We start from the raw sequence: 21,149 nt of genomic DNA, 5'->3' as shown, positions 1-21,149 counted from the left end.
TTTTTCTCCTCTATATTATACCCAACGAATATCAGGTTATTGGGAAGATTTCTTATCCAAAGAAGTTTTACCACAATATATCTTCATCGACCAGTTTTCTTCTGGTGGTATAGGGATGATGCGAAAGGAAGACAAATTGCATTAATTTATGTGTGATATGTGTGTAAAAGAGAAAAATGTACGTGTTATTGTATACATTTATCACAATCTATATATATATAATTATAGTTATCTATGGGAAATGCCACATATAGTGAAAACTATGAAGGTAAAAACTAATATAGTGAAACAATGAACCTTCCATCAACCGGTTGCGCTCCATGGTGGTTCTGGAGTGAGAGCAAAAAGACTACAATGACGTCAATATGATCATGAAACTAACCCATTTCCTACCTTCTTTTTCACATTCATCCATTCTTTTTCCGTTCTCAATCGATAGTTTCTTGCCCTCCACAATGCACTTCTCAGTATGCCCATGGCTTAAGGCATGATGAATAAAAAGGGGTTGGAATTTTATGGGCAACACACAGTAATTGTCTGTAAAAAAAAAATGTCTCGAAATGAAGAAAAAGAATGCCCGCCTGAGAAGTCCTTTAATTTCATTCACTCTATCCCCCGACGTTAATTGTAGATGGTAGAAAAAAGGCAGGAAATTATCGTTGTGGCTGTATGCACAGCTAAATGCATTCCTAAACACAACACTTCCGGCCGCCATAATCAAATCGTCGTGGTGTCTTCATACCCTATTACTCCTATTTATATACGTTATTGCATATATACCATTGTATACAGTGAGAGATTATATTCAAGCGTCTGCTCTCACTGGTGGTACAATTCGTGATGTGTCTATAGGTTGGACAATAGTCTACTTCCTCACGTCATAAATCATTGAGGTGCAATTTAGGAGTCTAAGATTAAAAATAATATGCACAGTTTTTATTTTACAATTGAAAAAACTGACCCCTGTCAGGGTAGTTTTGACAAATGGCATTCAATTGACAGCTGTCAATGTAACTTCTGTGTTGTTCTATCTAAAATTCTATTGATACACAAGGCCTACACATATTAGGAGAAGCTTTCGTTAAAAAAAAATTTGAAGAATATCATTTGTAAGTGCACAGTAAAAAATTGTGTGAGAAATAAAATTGTGTATTTGAAAAGTTGTGTAAATTCACAAGCAATATGGTTGTAAATTGTAAAATTACTATCATAGTGGTGGTACGATACTAACATAATGCTAGTAAAATTATGTATTGTGTAAGGAAATTTGTGTATTGGAAAATTTGTGTGAGAACTGTCAAAATTCCATTGTTTACTATTGCAATTTTTCTAAGATTTCAGATAGATTTTGCATTTTTAACTGCCTAATTGTCTTCTGGAATCATTCATTGGATTCTTAAAATGTGCCTCAGTCGTGAAAAATTAGGAATAATTATGTAATAACAGAAAACAGAGGAAGCATCATGTAAATTAGAAAAATTGACGATGGAACTCTTGGCCATTTGCTGAAGAGAAGTAAGCAAGTCGGTAGCGCAGGCAGAAAACACGAGACCATCAACGCAAAGTTTATGGGTTCAAGTCTCAGACTCTCTTATTTTTTTTTTCCTTTTTTTCTTTTTTTTTCTTTTTTTTCTTAGTTTAATACCGAGACATATCACAGATAATACAAATAAACCGAACAAAATTGCTCTACAATCAAAATTATAGACAGGAAGCCATTTTATAAAATTGAAAATACACAACTTTGCCAATACACAACTTTTCCAATACACAAAATTTACAACCATAGCGCTCGTGCAAAAATTACCAATCGTAGTGGTTGTAAATTTTTTTACTGTGTGTAGAGAAAACGTTAATATTTCGGCAAAAATACAGTTCTTGACGAAAAAGTTTGCAAAATCTTTTCTTTACATTTATTCTAAAGTGCTTTGTATATAATAGAAAATTTTTACATGAGACAGCTAAAAGCACCGCCCATAAATTACAATATTTATGTCATTAATAATTTTCAATACAATAATTTTTGTATTGTTAAAAATAATTTCGAAATTGTCCAGATGATTAGTTATACAATGCACAATAAATTTTGTTTTGTAAACATGTTTTTGAGATTTCACTGAGAGTGAATGAAATGTAGTCGTAGTCATCTCGCTCACTCTAGTAGTTATTTTCGAAAAAATGTTTACTTAGTGAAAAACATGTATGCTTAGTGTTATGCCTAACGCACAATAACTTTTGTTTTGTAAACATATTTTCAAAATTTACTGAGAGAGAGCGAGATGACTAGATCTGTGTTTCATTCACTATTGAAATGTCAAAAACATATTTACAAAACCAAAGTTATTGTGCGTTCAGCTTTATACATTATCAAGTCTAATTTTCAGAATTATAAGTATTCCACATAATGGGTCATGTAATTAACTAAGCTCTTAATTGAAAGTAGGAAAGAAAGCGAAGGAAATTTTTGATTCCATGAAATTTTTCCGGATGAAAATTATGAAAATATAAATTTTAAAAGTAGTTATTTTTGATTTAATAAAATTCTCAAATATTTCGAATATTTGTGTAATTTGTGTGTTTTTTATTTCATTAATATTTCATATTTCCGATATTGTACTTTAAAATATTGATTCCTAAACAACATTATTCACTTTTTTATTGTTTTTTATATAGCTGAATCTGAATTCACTTGATCTTGATATTGGCTTCTGGATTTTAGCAATTATTATGTATGTTAGATAATAATAAATTATATAGCTGTGATTTACTTATTTTTTGACATGTAGCACTTAAATACTAATAAGTTAATCGACAATAATTGTAAGTAAAATTCTCTCTAAAGTTCAATTTTTTCAACCCGTAATTCTTGTGGATGACATTCATGACAATAAAATTGCGTGTAACCACCCATCGCTTAGTTACATCATAGTAATGGTGATGCATAAGTTGCATTCTATTCCAAAGCGTCGAATGAAAGCGACAATTCCGTTATTATGAAACTCCTTGGGTGTTATAGAGAGAATGAAGAAAATTCTATTTTAGGCCATGCACACACTACTCTCTATTTCAGTGCAATATAGAATGCCTTTATAGTCTCCCACCGTAAGTGAAAATGCCAGAATTGTGAAATTCTTAACTGTAGTGTATACTTTCTAATGTCCTTGATACTTGGATGAAAGGTCACAATGGGTAAAAGCAAATATCGTTTGTTAGTTTATATATCCTACAGACAGTGTTTAACTATACCATATTCACCATCGTGAAATTATTGAGTAAAAGAGATTTTGAGATAGGATTTTCTCAGCTTAGTATAATTGTTCCAATGTTGGGGAATACAGTGCTTATGCACATGAAAACTTCTAAGAAAATTTCTGTACACATAAAGTTGATAAATTGCTCAGGATAAGCAATTTGATAGTTTGCTTGATTGAGTTGTGCTATTTTAGAGATAAACCCAAATTTTCGAATATAGATTGGTATATCGGATACGGTATCAAAAATATTGAATTCAAGACTATAATGGAAGAATATCAAGGACAAGTTGCCAAGAAGCCAAGTCTGGTTAAATCTCAATATAATTTGTCGTTGATATAGCTGAGGATAATCAATCACATGCTAAAACAACTTCCAGTTTCTAACCCTACATTCTGACATCTCCATAGCAAACACTTATTAATCTTCTGGAATAATTTTGCTTTAATTGATGTATTTTGAGGAGTTTTATAGAAATTAATTACCCGACGACTGCAGTAAGTCGCCTGCGAATTAAATTAATTCTCTTTAGACAATGGATACTGGATACCCTTGAATTTGACTCTCAACGACCTTCTGGATTGTCTGTGACGGATGAAAAATCATCCTGTGACGTTATGTATGGCTGGAGAAGAAGCTCTGGCAGAAAAAAAAATTGTGGTGATGAAAACAATCGATATTAGGAATTAGGCTATCATGCGAAGGGGAACAAAGTGCTTGGAAAATGCGAATGTAACATCCATCAAGTAGGGTGAAAATCTTGGAAGTTGGTAGATGGTGGTGCGCCTGGTGATGTAGATGTGCTCTGTATCAAAGTGCGTGGATCGATAGCAGACAGGTAGGGGAATGGGGCCAGACGGTTTTGGCGGATATTTTTGGGGGCGGCTGCTGAACTTTATGAAATTTGCTTTAGATAATGTCTCTGGGTCTCTTTCGCTCCTTCGGTTTTACGCAATATGCCTGGGTGATTTGATGGTACGCAGCAAAGTAACAGAGATGACAGGATGGATGGTTCCAAGCTTGAGTGAGTTGAAAGGGGAAGAACGAAAATAAAAACACGGTTGGGGATATGCGTTGTGGAAAATCTCGATGGGGCTGTGAATGGATCCGAGATATAAGGGTGGGTCTGGGTCGGTGAAATATGGCTGTGAGAATAAAATGAAGGGGTTAGGCCTAGGAGAACACATCGGATTTTGCCCTTTTCGCGCTACAATTCCCCAATTGAGGGAGAGACTTAATACATATAGATTTATTACTTCTGAAACTGTATACCATTAGCCAATATTTTCTCAACAATGTTTTTCTTACGGATTTTTACCCTTTTTAGGATATTAGAGTTTTACTCTCCTTTCTTTTTTTTCTGCTGTCGACACAAATTGAATGAAATTCCATGTAATGGGGTCGATGAGCGTTAGTGTTTTGTTGGAAAATATATTTTTGGGATCCATTATATTATAGGGTATATTTATATAATCTTAAACATCCCCTTTCGATCATTTCATTGAATATATGAAAATTTCCCCATGCTGACGATTCACATGTGTATCTGTGGCCCAGCTTCAATGTCATAGTGTGGTGACCTGTGACCCCGGCCCAGTGCTATTCGCCGGCCTTTACCTCATTCCTAGTCAGTGTTAATGATGGCGTACTGGAGAGGAACTTGCTACTGGGCACTGGGGAAGACACTGAAGAATATTTCGATGTCGCCACATTCTTGCGCAGCAGCACCAGAAGCTGCATTGACCTAGTTTTCTCATCAGACTCTCCATACTTTTACCATCTCACACACAGGCATTCATGTTGCGCTACAAAGTCAACATTCAACCTGAATGTGTTGAGCAAGCTGCTAGCAGAACATTTCACTTTACTTTCAGACTCCATTTCACTTCTCCACATCCATTATTCCCGTTCTGCACAGTTTGTCGAAAAGTTTTTCATGGCTGATATAGGGGGATTAGATCTAATGTAAGATAGGGTGAATTTTCACATCGTCATGGCCACAGCGCCACCTTTAATGACGCCAGTGAAATGAATTCGAGCTCAATAGTTTGTTCACTTATAGGAGGATGGAGGATTTCGGACACAAATGTCAAGTTTTGTTTTCGAAAACAATGTAAAACTTTTTCTTTTAAGTTTTCAGAACTTATTCAATTGGAATTCTTTCATTCCAATAATTTATGAGACAATTTGTCAAAAAGGTAAATAATAATGACCAGCATTAGACAGTTTTGAATACAAAGATAACAGTTTCAAATAGTTTTGAAAAGCTAAACAGTGAATGACATCAATTTCGGATCTCGAGAAAACATCCCATATTTTAACCTTGAATCGTAACCGTGATCTTAATTTTTACCCCATTATTGCTCTACATATTCTGTAGAAAGATCGTTTTATTGTTATTTGAAAAACAGCTTCATCAATATTTGCTACTTTCGTATACATACGTAAATTGAAACGAATATTTCATATACACTTCCTAATGACCTTGTGATGTTTGGGTTTTCAAGGTCAAATTTTTAATATTTATGATGCATTCTGAAACACACACATTAGGTTTTGAAATCTACCACTTTAAAAAACGTATACCACACTACCCTACACAGAAATAGAATAATTTGGAAAATCGTTCGTAAATCTTTGCGAATTTCTACTGGGGACTTACGAAATGCACGTAAATCGTATAACCTACCAAAAATTTCGTAAAAGTTTGTACTTTTACGAAATCACTTAATCAGCATTTTTCATTCTTTTACAAACATTTGTTCGTGAATGTTCGTAAACACCCAAAAAATGTTCGTAAAATTTCGTCATTTGTTCGTTTTTTTTTTTTGCCAGACAAACAAATATAGGATAAGGAGGATAAGTGTGCCAAATTTCGGCATAGTTGCATACAAGCGACAAAGTCTCAAGTTTGAAATGTAATATTTTTAATAAAAATTGAATATTTTTGTTACTCTTTTTTAAGGAGTGTTGCTTGGAACCTTGCAGACTGTTTATCATTTTTATTTTCTCTAAAATCATTCTTAATACATTTTAAAATGAATAAAAAAGTAGAAATAGCATTGGTGGCTTATTTCGGCCACCTTCATTCTCATGGTTTCTTGCCCTTCCAGAATTCTTTCAATGTCTTTTTCAGATCATCTTGGTCGTCGAAGCGACATTTTTTGTTATTTTTCTGCATTGTACAATCTCAAGAGAATGAAAAAACTAAAAATTCATGGAAATTTGAGGAACAAAAAATATGGCCGAAATTGCAAGCTGGCCGGAATTTGGCACACTTACCCTACACCAACAATTATTTGTAAAAAAAAAACAAAAAAATGCTAACAATTTTACAATTTTTTTTTATGTAGGGATTTATAAACACCGATATTTTAATTGCCCCCGTCTAAGCTGCCCAGCTTGTCCCTATCTATATAGGTATAGATTTAGAGAGTACACATTTGCTGAGAACCTCATTTTTCTGATGGAATGGTTGTTCTCAAAAAACAGACATTGTTTCAAAGATAGAGAAAACAGATAGTATTTATCTCCTTGAAGGAGATCATGGTTATGGCATACTTTTATTTTCGAGAACACTCATTTTTTGTAGCCTTACGTGAGAAAAAGGGGGTTTTGATAAAACACTGGTGATATGGTACGTGAGGTAGTCTTAGAAATAAAAATTCCCTATATTGATGTTGCAAAATATGCTAATGAGGTGCATTGATGTAGGATGTACTGTACGTACATTACATATTATATACTGTATTTCCCGGTCTCTGTTACAAATTTTTAAAGCGCATGTGCGGTTCTATGACGGTATTAGCAAGTTCGATCCATATTTTTGCTGGCTAGATGAGAGAGAGTGAGCACAGGACGAGACATTGTAGGGGGGTGCAAGAGTGCAAAAGGCAGGGTACATGACATTGATGGGCTGCATTTCCATTATACAGTCTCCTACGTCATATCCATTTAATAAATGTTACTAGAAATGCAGCATGAAAGTAAACCTCTACAGTATCATGTTTTTTTTCTTCTTTTTTTTCCAATTACAGAATTAACATTCAAGTGAGAGCAGATCAACAGGGGTGAAGCAGCATGTATTGGAGAAATTCAGAGAGTTCTGCAAATCCCTATTTGAAATTAGGTGATTTCGTTGCAAGTGGAAAAAGAGATTTGGCACCAAGTGTTCTTTGCTAATTAACACAAAAGGGGGCTAATTGCAAAGAAAGCAGCAGTTGACTCTCTTTTCTCTCCCCACTCATCCCTAAAATAGTGTTTAAAAAAAAAAACAACTACAAACACGTTGGTCCTAGTTGAGCATTTCGATTACTTTTGCCTAATTACCCTCTATACCCTCCATCCCTGTTCATACCCAATCTCCGGTGATACGATCAACTTCAAGGGTAGTTGCTGGCAACTGAAGTGAGCTTGAAGCAAAATGTACCGTGTAAATTTAGTCAATCAAGTACCACCCCCAGCTCCAGGTGCATCCCAGCAGCAACTCGTTGGGGTGCTGAGTCAAATGGATGCAGGAGGAGGTGGTGGTGGGAGCAATGGTGTCATGGTTGGCGGTATGGGTGGTGGCAGCAGCTCAACGGCCAGTATGGTTGAAGATGCTATTATGACATCTGTCAAAGTAGAGCCAATGCATGATACCGCCTCCACAAGTTCAACAACCAATGGTCATGTGGTCTACACAACGAAACGACCCCGATTGGAAGGGTAGGTTCAAATTAAAAAAAAAAAATTCCGAGCATACACAGATTTACGTGTCTCCCTGAGAAAAAAAGAGGGGTGCGATTAACTTTTTTTCTTCGTAACTTTAAAACTTTTTAGGTGTAAAAATATATCAACATTTTTTAACGTTAATTCTACACCTTTTAAAGGGTAAAATTAACATGAAAAAGGGTAACTTTAACCCCTAATACACCTAAAATTGGTGTAATATTTACACCGATTTCGGATCAATAATGCAGGGTAAAATTAACATTTCCGGAATGTTATTTTAACTTTTTCGGATTTCTTTCAGAAAAGATTTAGAAAATAAGCAATTCCGTGTCTCATTAACTCAGAATTTGAATGCTCTGATTTCGGAATTTCAACACCTTTAATTCGGAATGGGAATTATCAAACTTGGAAAATTTCGAATAATAACACGTGTAGAAAAGAATTTTATTAGTATTTTTGATTTCCGAACCAATTATAGTTTTTCTAAAATGATTTGCTAAATGAAAAAAAAAATCATTTTAAAGCGAATATTGCAGTACCGTCGTTGCGGGTGACTTTGCACTCGGGGGGTGACTTTGCACTCTGCTGTTCATGAGACTTTCATTAATTCTAGCATTTATTGATAGTCTTCTCCGATCTGGTCTACCCTGTCAAAGTATATAGGGATATGTCATGGACCAAGTAAGGTACAATGATCCTCAAAAGGATACTTGTAGTTTCAGTAATATTCAATAAAATGCAAATATAGGTATTTTGCCAAAAAACGGCTCTGTGAAAAAGTTATCTGAAGGTCTAATGCCAAAAGCGGTTTCAGAGTAGTAAATTGCTCAAATCTATTCTAAATTTATCTGGCTAGAATAATCCACTTCGATTTTGTTCATTATTTTTAATAAAATGCTTTTTTTCACTATTATCTTCGTAAGAACGTTATGATTTATGTTATAAAATTGCATATTATGGTTTTCCTAAAGATTTATTATAAAAGAATTTGGCTTAAAATTATCCAATTTTTTGGGAACTTAAGATAAAATGACCGAGATCTACAAGATGGCATGGTCGCCATCTTGATTTTACGTTTCTGTCCGCCATTTTGAATAACTGTCAAAACAAAAATCTCATCCGATTCAGCTGAAATTTTAATATGTTCTAGCTGATGTCAAGGCTTTTTTAGAACATATATAAAATCCGACCTACGTCAAGTGATTGTCTGGATACAGAGATTCCAAGTCCAAAATTTTGACACTTTCATGAATACAGAACTACGGGGAACTTCTTTTATCGAAACCATCACAAAAAAGACAGCACTATCGCTAGGTGATGAGATCTAACAAACAAACAAAAAGAAAAGTAATGTTTTTGTTTATAACAGCAGCGTATTATTTGAGTATCTGAGAAACTGTTTTTTTCAAAAATGAAAAAATAAATAAATGCACTTTTCGTTTATTTATTTTTAATTGTATAAGAGTAAATAAATGTATAAAATAAAAGCCTCAACTATTTTTAATGGTTACTGAGGCATTTCGTTTAGGTTTTAAAATTCAAGATTAGAAAATAGAGATCGCCAAAATATGAATATTTCAAAATTTTAAACCTTGAGCCTCGGTATCTCGGTAATTACTTAACGTAGACTGGAACATAGATACGTTCTGAAAAGGTCTTGACATCAGCTAGAACATACTAAAATTTCAACCCAATCGGACCAGTTTTAGGTTTTGACAGTTATTCAAAATGGCGGACAGGAACGTCAAATCAAGATGGCGCCTACCTCAACTTGTAGACCTCGTGCATCTTACTCTTAGATGTGAAGATCTTCATTGTCATTTATTAATAGAAATTGTTGATTTTTTTAGTCTTTTTTAAAAAGTGCAAAGTCACCCGCACCTTATCCCAAGTGCAAGCATTTTTTCTTGATTTTTTTAACATAGTAAAATTTTATAGAATTAATGCTAGTGGCACAAAATCATTTCATTAACAACTAAATACAAATAATTTTACCCATTCATCCCTTCCTTTCACTTTAACTATCCACTTTTAGAGGGTAAAGTTGAAAAACAGAGAAAAACAAGTGCAAAGTCACCCGCAACGACGGTATTAAAAACGTTTTTTTTAAGTATTAAAATGCAAATGTTGATTTTCCAATGTAGAGTGTAAATTTTTCAAAATGGACAATATTCTTAAATATTTATAATATTTAAAATTTTACGATATTGCAATTGTTGCTGTACTCTGTATAAAATAGTGTCCAGACGTTTGGGATCGTGAAAGACTTAGGAGTAAGTGAAAATCCTGAAAATCACATTACTGAAGATAGGTCCTGTCTTTCGTAGATTTTAATTTCATTTTTTATTTCAAATATTTTCCATTTTTTTATTATTTAGAAAAATAAAAAATGAATTTTCAATAAATTTACTAATAATTCGTCATCAAATTGTTCCGAAGAGCTTAGAAGCAGATTCGCCTAAAACCGGACAGCGGGCAATTTGGTCACTCTGCTAAAAGATTTTTTTTTAACTTAAGATTCTTTACAATCTCTTTTTGAGATTAATAAATTGTTCTCCTAGATTTCCATAATTAGCTCTTATCATTACTAACATTTTCATTTCCACGTATTGCTTGTCTACAGGGACGATTGGTTGTCTTCACCTAGTCCGGGTAGTGTACCCAGTTCAGCACCACCTCTAAGTCCATCCCCAGGTTCCCAGAGTCATAACTATAATAACATCTCAAATGGATATCCATCGCCAATGTCTACGGGCAGCTACGATCCTTACAGTCCCAATGGCAAAATAGGTAAGTGTATGATTCATTTTTTTCTTGAGAAATTTACAGCCCGATTTCAGTTTTAGATGATCCCTCATAAATTTGCAACTTATTCTTTTGAGATTCTGTGAATTATATTGGCATTTAGTGCCTATAAATTTCTCTTATATGCACTTTAATTCAAACTGTGCTACATGGTTCGGATTTAATATGGGTTGGTGAGAGGGTTAAGAGTAAAGAAGGGTGAGCTTTTGTAATCCTCTTGGAGCTTTTGTGTATAATTTGCATCACAACATAAACAACAGGAAAGGCAGGGAAAATGGCATAGTGACAAAATGTTTCAAATTATAAATCATATTTAACTCTACATGAGACTATAAGTGGATTGATATATATGTATTTTTGATTGAAGAAAATCATGAAAAGTTCAACAACATCGTACATAGGCAAATCGATGAAAATTATAGTCTGAGAGAGGAAATGTAATTTCTCAACAAATGAAAATCCTAAAAATAGATATTGAAAACACATTGTCATTGATGGTTCATCAGAGAAAAGAAGTTAAACCCCAATCGTCCTACTTTTCGACAATTTAAAAATACTTTGTTTTTTTCTTTAAACTTGACTGAAAATAATTTAATTGCGGAGAAAGAATTTGTTTATTCACACAGATATTTTTGTGAGTTTATAACCCTTGAGAAGTGTTTTTTCTTTATTATTATTAGTCTAACCTGTTAAGGCCGAATTATTAATCCTCTGGATATACATTTATTTTTGTTGCAAAGGATGTTTTCTTCACGATAAATCTAAAAAGAGCAAGGATGTGCAAAGGAAATTCACGAAGTGCTTTAATAGATACACAAAGTGTTATACAGATCTAATTAGAAACCTCTGAATCTCTTATAAGCGAAAAAGGGACAGATAATCCTAACCGGCTTATGTAGGTGAGATTCTTAACGTGAGCTAACTCGGAGTGCATGCAAATTCGATTTGGAGCTGAAGTTGGGAGACGCCATTCAGTTATCTTGAATCAAATTCGTGAAATTATACAAATTTTGTATTTAAACCAAAATATCAAGGATTTGGATGAACTGACAGAAAAGTGTTATATGGGTGAAATGTAGACCAGAAAGTTCTCTATAATTTTGCCGTAGAACTTGAACTCATCGACTACTCAGAAGCCAAGATAAGCGAGGTTTTTTGTTTCTTAACTTGTTTTTTCATCCAGAGTGCCCCAAGTAGTCATTTGTTGAACTTCAACTATATCAAAGAATTGTTGTATTTTGCGGGACTTTCTATTTAAACCCCTATTTTAAGTGTCTTGGTGGAGTAGAGGCAGTCAAATTGGCATCTGAGTGATTTCAAAGCGTTATTATTGGAAAAATCAATTTTTTCACACTTAAACGACAAAATCTGAGTGATAGCGTAGTCTGAGTGGAAAATGATGTATGGACGAAATGTAGAGACAAATGTGCTCTACAATTATGTTGAAGTAATCATCAAAATCGGTTCAGCGACAGTCGAGATAATTGAGGTTATGTGATATTGAAATTGGTTTTTCGACTGTGGCGCCCCTGGTGTTGGTCCCACGAAGTTCAAATATTCTAGAAAGTTGTAGTATTTGGTGAGATCTTTCGTTTAAGCCCTCATTCATCAAAATCGGTCACATAGAACCGGAGATATGATTTTTTGAATTTCGTGAACTTTGACCCCTCATATCTCCGGTTCTATTGAAACCACAGCGCGCATACGCACCATTTTGGAAACGTCCTAGACTGGACTACAACATACTAAAATTTCATTAACTTGCACAATGCCGTTTTTGAGAAAAGTGACTTTGAATTTCGATGAATTTTGACGCTATCACAGCGCCACCTGTGGTGACTTTTTGAACTTCCATCTGAAAGTGCTCATCGAGACGAAACCAAAAAGGTAAAATTTAGGTCGCTATGTTAATTAGAACCGGAGATAGAGGCCGGTCAATGTTCGAACTTTGACCCCTTATAGCTCGGGTCAGGGGTTTTAGATCGACTTAAGGTTTTTTTTGTTTGATAGGTATAATCAACGGCTACAACATACTAAATTTTCAGCGCGATGCACAATGGAATTTTTGAGTTATTTAACTTTTAAGATTTAAAAATTTTCTTTTTAATAATAGCGCCCCTAGCGGTGGTTTTATGAACTTGCGATGTTAGAAGGGGAGGTGGCATTTCACGAGATCTTTCCAAAAAGCCCTCACTTTTTAAATTCTGACAATTAGAACCGGAGTTATGGCCATTTTAAGAATTTTTTTTTTGGGCCCTTATAGCTCGGGTCAGGGGGGTCGGGGGACCTTAAGTTTGGTATTGATGGAAAGCTCTAAGGCCCAGCTATAACATACTAAAATTTGAGTCCGCTGAATGCCATAGAGGCGGAGCTATTGAGAAAACAAAAAAAGGGGGGTCTTCAAAATGGCGGAAGGAGGGGTGGGGGGTGGGGGGTCTATGCACCAAGTTGCAATTTTCACCCGATATATAACCTTTGCCGAAAACCGCAAGTCGATATCTTTTTTAGTTTAGGAGCTATTAAGCTCCAAAGAGCGGCCGGCCGGGAACGTAACTTAGCCACATATATATTCGGAATCAGGAAGTGGCGAAACACATTTTGGCCAAATTTGAGGTCGATCGGACGACATGAAATTTTGTTAGGATTATAGTAAGTGAGATTGTTAAGAATCTCACCTAATACTACATTTGCCTTATGGATATACTATGTATTTTTCTTTGACAATTAGGAAAAAAATTAATATAAAGGTATTCTAACTTAAAAAGCGATAACAGTTTATAGTTTATTCGTATAAAGGAACTTCAAACTTAATTATAGAAAGAGAGAATTTCGAACAAAATCGCAAGATTTTAAATACGAAAACTCGAAATATCAAAGTTAAAGTTATTTGGCATTCTATTTCTATTAGTGATGAATTCCGGTTCTAATTATCAGAATTTGAAAAATGAAGGTGTTTTGGAAAGCTCTTGAAAAATTCCACATCTACTTCTGTATCGGAAGTTCGTAATCACCGCGGACGCGCTATTATTAAAAAGTATTTTTTTTGTTTTTGAAGTTAAATAATTCAAAAACTACATTATGCATCGAGCTCAAATTTTAGTTTGTTAAAGCTGCACATTATACCTATCAAAAACAACTTAATTCGCTCAAAAACTCTGATCTGAGATATAAGGGATTAAAGTGTGAAAATTGACCGGCCTGTATCTCCCGTTCTAATTAACATTTTGACCTATTTTTTTTCATCACCTAACAGGAAATATTTGTTTTTTTTTGGATTTCGGATTAACCAATACCTAGTAATATTATCCACCGAAAAGTATGCTTTTTTTCAAAAAAGAAAAAAAATCTCCAAAAATCAAGTCTCAATGGCTGAATTTTTCAATTTTTTAAATGAAAATTTTATAAAATGTGGTTGATATGTTGTAATTTTATATGTCCAAGAACTTAAATTAAATATTTTTTTATTGTGCTGAAAAGAAAATGGCAAAGCTTCATAGCTTTTGCGGAGTGATCGAACTCACGAGAAAGAGCTATCCGTGTATTAATTTTTCGCATGCTCTGTGGGTACATATCGCTTTACTACCGATTAAAATTATTGATAAATTTAAAGTCATTGCGAAACAAGAAATTGCTTAAGAAAAACAGGTTTTAGAATATTTTAGTATGAGTAAAAGTTTTCGAATAAATAAAAAAGTAAATCCGAGAAATGTAAATCATTTACGTGTTACTGTGTCCACTCATCACCGATTGCTGGCGACTGATGCAATCGGATTGGAAATTCCAAGATCTTTCAAAAAAATTCAAATTTAAGCAAATCTGTTGAAAAATAGACCTCACAAAGTTGTTTTGATCTTCGAAAATTCGATATCGAAATGTTTTTCTAACATAGGTGTCCAAGGATGAAATATTCGCTTTGAACACCTCTAAAACATATTCGAAAATGAAATAAATCATAGGAGAGGCTTTCGAAATAAATCATAAGACATGGTTTTTGTAGAGGAAGGAGGGGTGTGGAAGGACAAACAAAAAAAGACTGTTGAAGAAACGGGGTCTTCGAAGACCGAAAGTCGTTATCTCTTACCGTTTGGCCTCTAGAAGTTCCAGCTGTAAAAATTTAGAGAAAATATTATGCTTTTTGTAGTTTTCTTGACCACATAAACCCTTAAGACGTTAAAAATTATTGTAGTCACATTAAAAATTCAGTTACTAGTTCAGTATTCACTTTAGGAAAATTAACATTTTCATTTGAGATTGATAGGTATTAACTGCGCGTTTCAGAAATTTGATACTTCTAAAATTAATGATCTTTATGAGAGAATACAAATTAACATTTAAATTTCGATTTGAAGATCAAATTTTAAAGATTTATTTTAGAATTGGAAAGAAATTTTTTTGTAAACTGCATTGTACTAATTAAAATTTCAGTTTTCCTTTGCTAAATTAATTAGATTTTGCACATAAATTGAGTGTATTACATCTAGCTAATGGGTTAAATTCAAGTGCAAATGTGCGATATATAAGCTAGACATGTTAATTAGTGGAGATTGTATAACATTTAGCCAAGACATGGATTGCTATTATAACAGTCGCGTGGAAAGCACGATGACGCGATTTCAATGCCATCTATTATTATACCGGTGAATTGGCAACGCATATCACGTCTCTATGTATGGGTGTATGGGTTTCGTTAAAAGAAGAGGCGCGAGTTAAAAAGCGAAATGAGAATGGGAGGATGGGAGGGAAAATGAAGCGAAAGGTGAAGCAAAATGAAAAGAAAAACACAAACTGGTTTTTCTAGAAGAGTTGATTCTCTTGTTCGTTTTATTCTCTTTTCCTCTATATTTATATAATATATATATGTAGTTTTTTTTTGTATGTATTTGAGATGCTTAGAAATCCATTCGAAGGAAGGTGAGGCACAAGAGATTAGGTTATTAGAATAGGTTCTAGATATCTAATTTCACGTAGAAGACTGTTTAGCCTGGAGAGGCGGAAGAGATATGGTGTCTTTTTTAATTTCCTCATTTTCATTTTGAATCCAGTGATTCGAAAACTATGGTACGCAAATGAGGTTTTGTATGTTTGGCCATATGGGGATTTTAATAATGAAAGGGTTAGGGCTGTGTGGTTGATGAGAACGGATATCATTGACCCAGAGCAAAGAAAAGAGAAAAATAAATACTAAAGCCTATGTGAGATAATCCATTTGGATTTTGAGATAAATTTATTATATCTCAACATAATGCAGATGAATCCTTCTTTATTGATCAAGAAGAATTAGTTCTTGTACATCTTCTCTAGATCTTCCTTTTTTTTTAACCATCTATATACATAAGAGAGCCTTGCATGGTGAAGTGTTTCGTATTATTATAAGAACCTGTTTCTCTTCTAGTAAGTTGTTGGGATTTTCTTTCTATATAGCATCATGTTTTATGTGAATTGTAATTTAAGCTGTAAAATTCTTTATTATCATCCAAGTTTCTCACAAACTAGAAAATATACTTACATTAAAGTGTTTTGTATGATGAACATCTATAAAGGAGAGTTCTGTGACTTTGTTCTTGACTCACCTAACATAGAAAAAAATATATAACATAAGTAAATTCTGTATAAATAAGACGAAAAGTGAGTCGTCGATTAAAGAATTTTTTTTTGTTGAGAAATCACCATTTAAAATGGAAATTAATGATTTTTTTAGTCAAAACATACAGGAAAATTAATGGTTAATAAAGCTTAAGAAAATCTTAAGAAGTCAATTATGAATATTCTTCTAACATATATAAATATACATATAAGGCTGAAGATGTGGGAATTAAGGCAAAATTCTGATGATATAAGCTTAAGATTTTCATGGTAGTCATGTTACCCCGAGAACTTTACTGAATTTATTATGAAGACAGTGAGATAATGTCAAGGATAATAATGTTGAGACGACATGCACAAGATTTGTAATTCAACATTGGAGGGGTTGGTTGTACTTATGCAGACAGATTCGTATTAATAATATATCTAATTTCACACACAAGACACACCCTTTTTGGGGAGAATGACAACAAATTTAAGACATAAAATTTCTGTTTTGTATAAACATTTTCGCAAGAAAGTGTCTCCCAACTTTGGATGTCCCGTGAGAAAAAACATTAATATTATGTGAAAATATATTATATTTTTCTTAATGTCTTTTCACTCTTTTGTACCCATACCATGCACTAACTCATACTCAGTCCTGAGCTCTTGTACTAAAACAAAATAATATTCACACATAGAACATCTGGCCATCATCAGATGGTTAATGTGAACTTGACCTTATGTGGCTCCAGTGTGAATGTTTTCATGGAATTTTATCCTAAAATACTTTTTAAAAAAAAAGACACCACCGCCGTGGTATGTTAATGGTTGAGGAGGTTTAAAAATAAAGAAATAAACAGCATACACGAATTTATAGGCATAAAAACAGAGTCCTTCCGGTTGTGCATATTGCATAAAATATAAATGTTGTTGAAGACTGTAGCTCATAATTGCTGTCTGATTATCTTTTATTGACTTTTTAACGAGGGTGGAGATGTAATATTTTCGGCAATATTGAAAAAAAAGACGCCGTAAACGGAAGAGATAAGAATCTCCTGTTGGTTTGGAGGGAATGCGGGGTTTTTTTTTTTAAATTACTCCAAATGCCTAAAATTTCGATCGTGCTATAATATCGGCTTATAATGCTACTGAAAACTGGAAAATCCATAAATCCATCATTTATGGACGTTACACACCTATGTACAACTGGTAGTATTATTTATATTTTTTCCTAAAATAGATTTTAAGAAATGAAAAAATTATAAATAACATTATTAGACGTGAATGTATGATTTTTCGAAATTTGTTTTCAATAAAAACTTAAGATTATGCATGCAAGCCTTTCACATAGGTGTATAACGTTCAGAAGTGATGAATCTAATCTTTGCTTTGAAGAAAAGTTCCGTTAATTTTCACTAAAAGTTTTTAAAATGATCGTCTTTAATATAATAAAAGATTGACTATGAAAAAGGTTTTTTTTTTTCAAATTAGAAAAGAACGTCTTTTTGAGAAATTTTTAACAAAATCCAGTTGAACATGTAAGCGTTTTTTTTGAGCTGCCTTCAAATAAGCAAATTGAAAATTGTCTCTGTGTTGTGTTTCTTTTTTCTGTGTCTTTTAAGACTAAATCGACTAAATCTAATTTAATTAAAATTATTTAAATGGATCAAAGAACAGAAGTTAAGATGATGAAAATGAACTTTGACACCCCTTAATTCTGAAATTAAGAAAGCTTAAAATTTTAACGTAAATAAACTACAGTAGAGCCCCGCTATAGGCCATATTTGATTCCAGATTTGACACTACTTGGGTTGCACTATATAGTAAATGTCATTTTTTAAAATTATCAACGACTTTTAGTATTGAAATTTGCTCCACGGCTTCCACTTTGCGATTGTTATTACAACGACTCAATAAAGTTTGCCAAAAATATTAAAATAATTATGACAACATTGCATGTTGCGTACTAAGATACATAACTTAACTTAAAAGCAGTGTTTTGAAATCAACGGTCGATAAATTGTGGACTATAGAGCGATGGCCTATAGTGGGGTTCTCCTGTATTGTCAAAATTGAAGATTTACCTTTTTTAATTTAAGCATAAAGATGATGATTTACCTTTACACAATAATTTTCAATATAAAGTTTTGAAAGATCCTAGAGGTCAGTTTTGAAATTTATAAAACTTTCGGAAGTTTGACTTTTCGATTTTAGTCTCGTTATTGTTAAGTTTGAGAGTTTTAGATTAGAGGAATAAAGAAACTTTAAAATTTGGATTTTTCTCGGAGAATGTGAATTAGTATTTCCAGACCAATCTTAATACTGAATACTTAAAGATTTATCTCAGAATTGAGGGGACATTCAAAGTTTTTTGTAAGTATTATTACATTTTGTTTAAAAAAATACTAACTTGAGAGTTTTGCAAAATGCTCATGCAATCAATTATCAAGGTGTTTCAAATAATAATTTACTTTTACAAATTTTTCAATTAAATTGCGACAAAACTTAAAATTACATACCTTCGAAAGGTCTGATTGATCTGATATAATTTTTTAGGTCGATTAAGCGCATATGCTCTTCTGTGTAGCAACATTGAATTTTATCTCACCAAGATTGTGTATCAATTTGCATACGAAAACATCCTTTAGTGTGTTGTCTTCACGGTCTAATAATCACAAACTTGTGCACTTTTTTACGCATGCTAAAATTGCTATCGGCTTTAAGAATATAAAATTGTGGAGACTTGTCTCAGTCTGCTCGAGGCACTTTTTGTTCCCTTTAGGCATATATGCTTACATGCATGAGAGGTGAAATTCACATGCAATATGTTAGGGTAGTCCTTGTTATTGTCGCAAAATCGCATGTTTTGCTACTTTGCAACATTACATAGGCACCAGTGACAGATATGCAACAACCCATATACACAACTTCAGCTCCCAATGTCAACGCTTCGGTAATAGGATTAAGTGTGTGGAAAAGCGGAAATATATCTACGGGGGGGTTTTTAGTAGCGTGATGGATATATAGAATAGAGAAGGATTGGGGCTGTTGAAAAGTAGACTTCGATATAATATATATTCAGGTATATAGACTTTCTGGTGGGTGTACGGAAGAAAGATGCAGTGAGATGTCTATGCGAGGATGGCAGATTAAAGGAAAAAAAAGGGAAATTATCGAAGCGGAATGACAGAGACCGTCACACACATGGAGTCAAGATGAATTAATGCCTCTACTGATTGTTGATCGCGGAAATGTCAAGTCGATTATATAATTTTCAGTTTCGGTATCTGACTCTCAAAGCCATATATAACCCAAGAACATCACAACACAGCCCAAGTTGTGAAAATGATTAAAAGGGAAGTAGGAGAGAAAATCGAAATACAATAGGTAAATAAGAGCATATGCTACAGCAGTTTAAGACATATATTATAACAATATATTCACTCGATAATCGGAAGATGTTCCATGAAAAGATTTCCTAGTCCTTGAATGCCTTGAATAATTGCTGGTATAAGAGAGAAATCTCAGTGGGTATATATAGTGTTCATGTAGATGAGTTAAGGTTATTCTTTTAGCTTCTGGAAGAATGAATTGTATGTCAGAAGACACTAAAAAAAAAGAACTGGAATAAAAATGTCTCATTAGCTTCTTCATCGTCAAATGTTTTTTTTTCTTCTATCTATTTCAAATGTAAATTTTCTACCATCCAAGAAACCAGAGAAATGATGGACATAAAGATATGTGTGGGGCAAATTAACATGATGTCTAATGTAAATAAATTTCAAAATGTGTGTCTTAAACTAAATGGGGTTAGTACTGAAAATCCATATGAAGGTCTTTGGGTATTCAATGACATTCTGAAGAATGCCTTTACAAAGGGCACTTTATATTTTACAATTAGCATAAATTCCTCTATTAATAATATTCACCATTCATTCATCTCTGACAAGAGATACATTTTGAGAATGTTGAATTAATAAAACAGATAACGTCTGTTGATATTTCAAGGATATTTTCTTTAGCAATTTCTTTTAAATTGATTAATATACAAAAATTATTTTTCTAGGAAAAATTAGCTTATATTTTTGAGACAGAAGTTAGTGTAAAAATTGCGTTGACAGTCGGGTAGTCAATGGGTCGAGTGGCAGAGTACTGGCTCTACATTGCAAGGGTCCTTAGTTCGAATCCGCTTGAGATTACCAAGAATTTTTCTAGCATCATATGTGTTCAAATTGCATCCAATGAGCTTCACTGCACGTGATTCCGCGGAGCATGGGACTGACAACCCGACAACCCTATTTTTGTCATAAAGATTAATAAATAGGGGGAAGTGGGGCACCTTTGAAATAGGGTCTTCCTCCTATTTTTTAAATGGAATTGGATCTTATCATGATATAATTTAGCTTAACGAACCAATTGTGAAGCTAATGTTTTGAAATATCTCGTACCTAGGGGAAAGTACTCTCCCTTCGAAAGTTCATGCCTTCGAATAATGTGAATTTTCTTTTATTTTCCTAAGAGATTTACACATTTCTATTAATTATTAGTTAGCTTATAATCAATTTTGATAATTATGTGAAAGTCTCTTATCCCGGCTTTAGACTGGAGGTTTAGCCCAGTTCTCGAAGGTCTCAAAAATCTAAATAACTAGCAATTTTATTGATTTTTCAAAATCTAATAGATCATTTGCCCTTAATATCCAATTCTAAACAACAATTTCCTACACACCGAAAAATTTTGACTCTAAATTTAAGAATATATAAGATCCTGGGAACTTAAATTGGACGTGAATCCCCGAGGCGTTTAAGTTT

The 21,149-nt window shown here is 33.4% G+C and overlaps 1 protein-coding gene across 6 annotated transcripts in view; it reads left to right on the top strand.

Annotated features, from left to right (window-relative positions):
• Nucleotides 1-21,149, top strand: part of LOC129804860 (ecdysone receptor) — a 200,656-nt gene that overhangs the window by 87,436 nt on the left and 92,071 nt on the right. For all 6 annotated transcript variants that reach the window (XM_055852534.1, XM_055852560.1, XM_055852527.1 and 3 more), the window contains exons 3-4: nt 7,290-7,959; nt 10,589-10,755. In XM_055852534.1, the coding sequence (XP_055708509.1) occupies nt 7,676-7,959; nt 10,589-10,755 (451 nt within the window). In that variant the 5' untranslated portion in view covers nt 7,290-7,675. The remainder of the gene's footprint in view (nt 1-7,289; nt 7,960-10,588; nt 10,756-21,149) is intronic.

This window comes from Phlebotomus papatasi, chromosome 1 (genome assembly GCF_024763615.1).
Source record: "Phlebotomus papatasi isolate M1 chromosome 1, Ppap_2.1, whole genome shotgun sequence".
Lineage (NCBI taxonomy): Eukaryota > Metazoa > Arthropoda > Insecta > Diptera > Psychodidae > Phlebotomus > Phlebotomus papatasi.
This window is presented reverse-complemented; position numbering and strand designations above follow the sequence as displayed.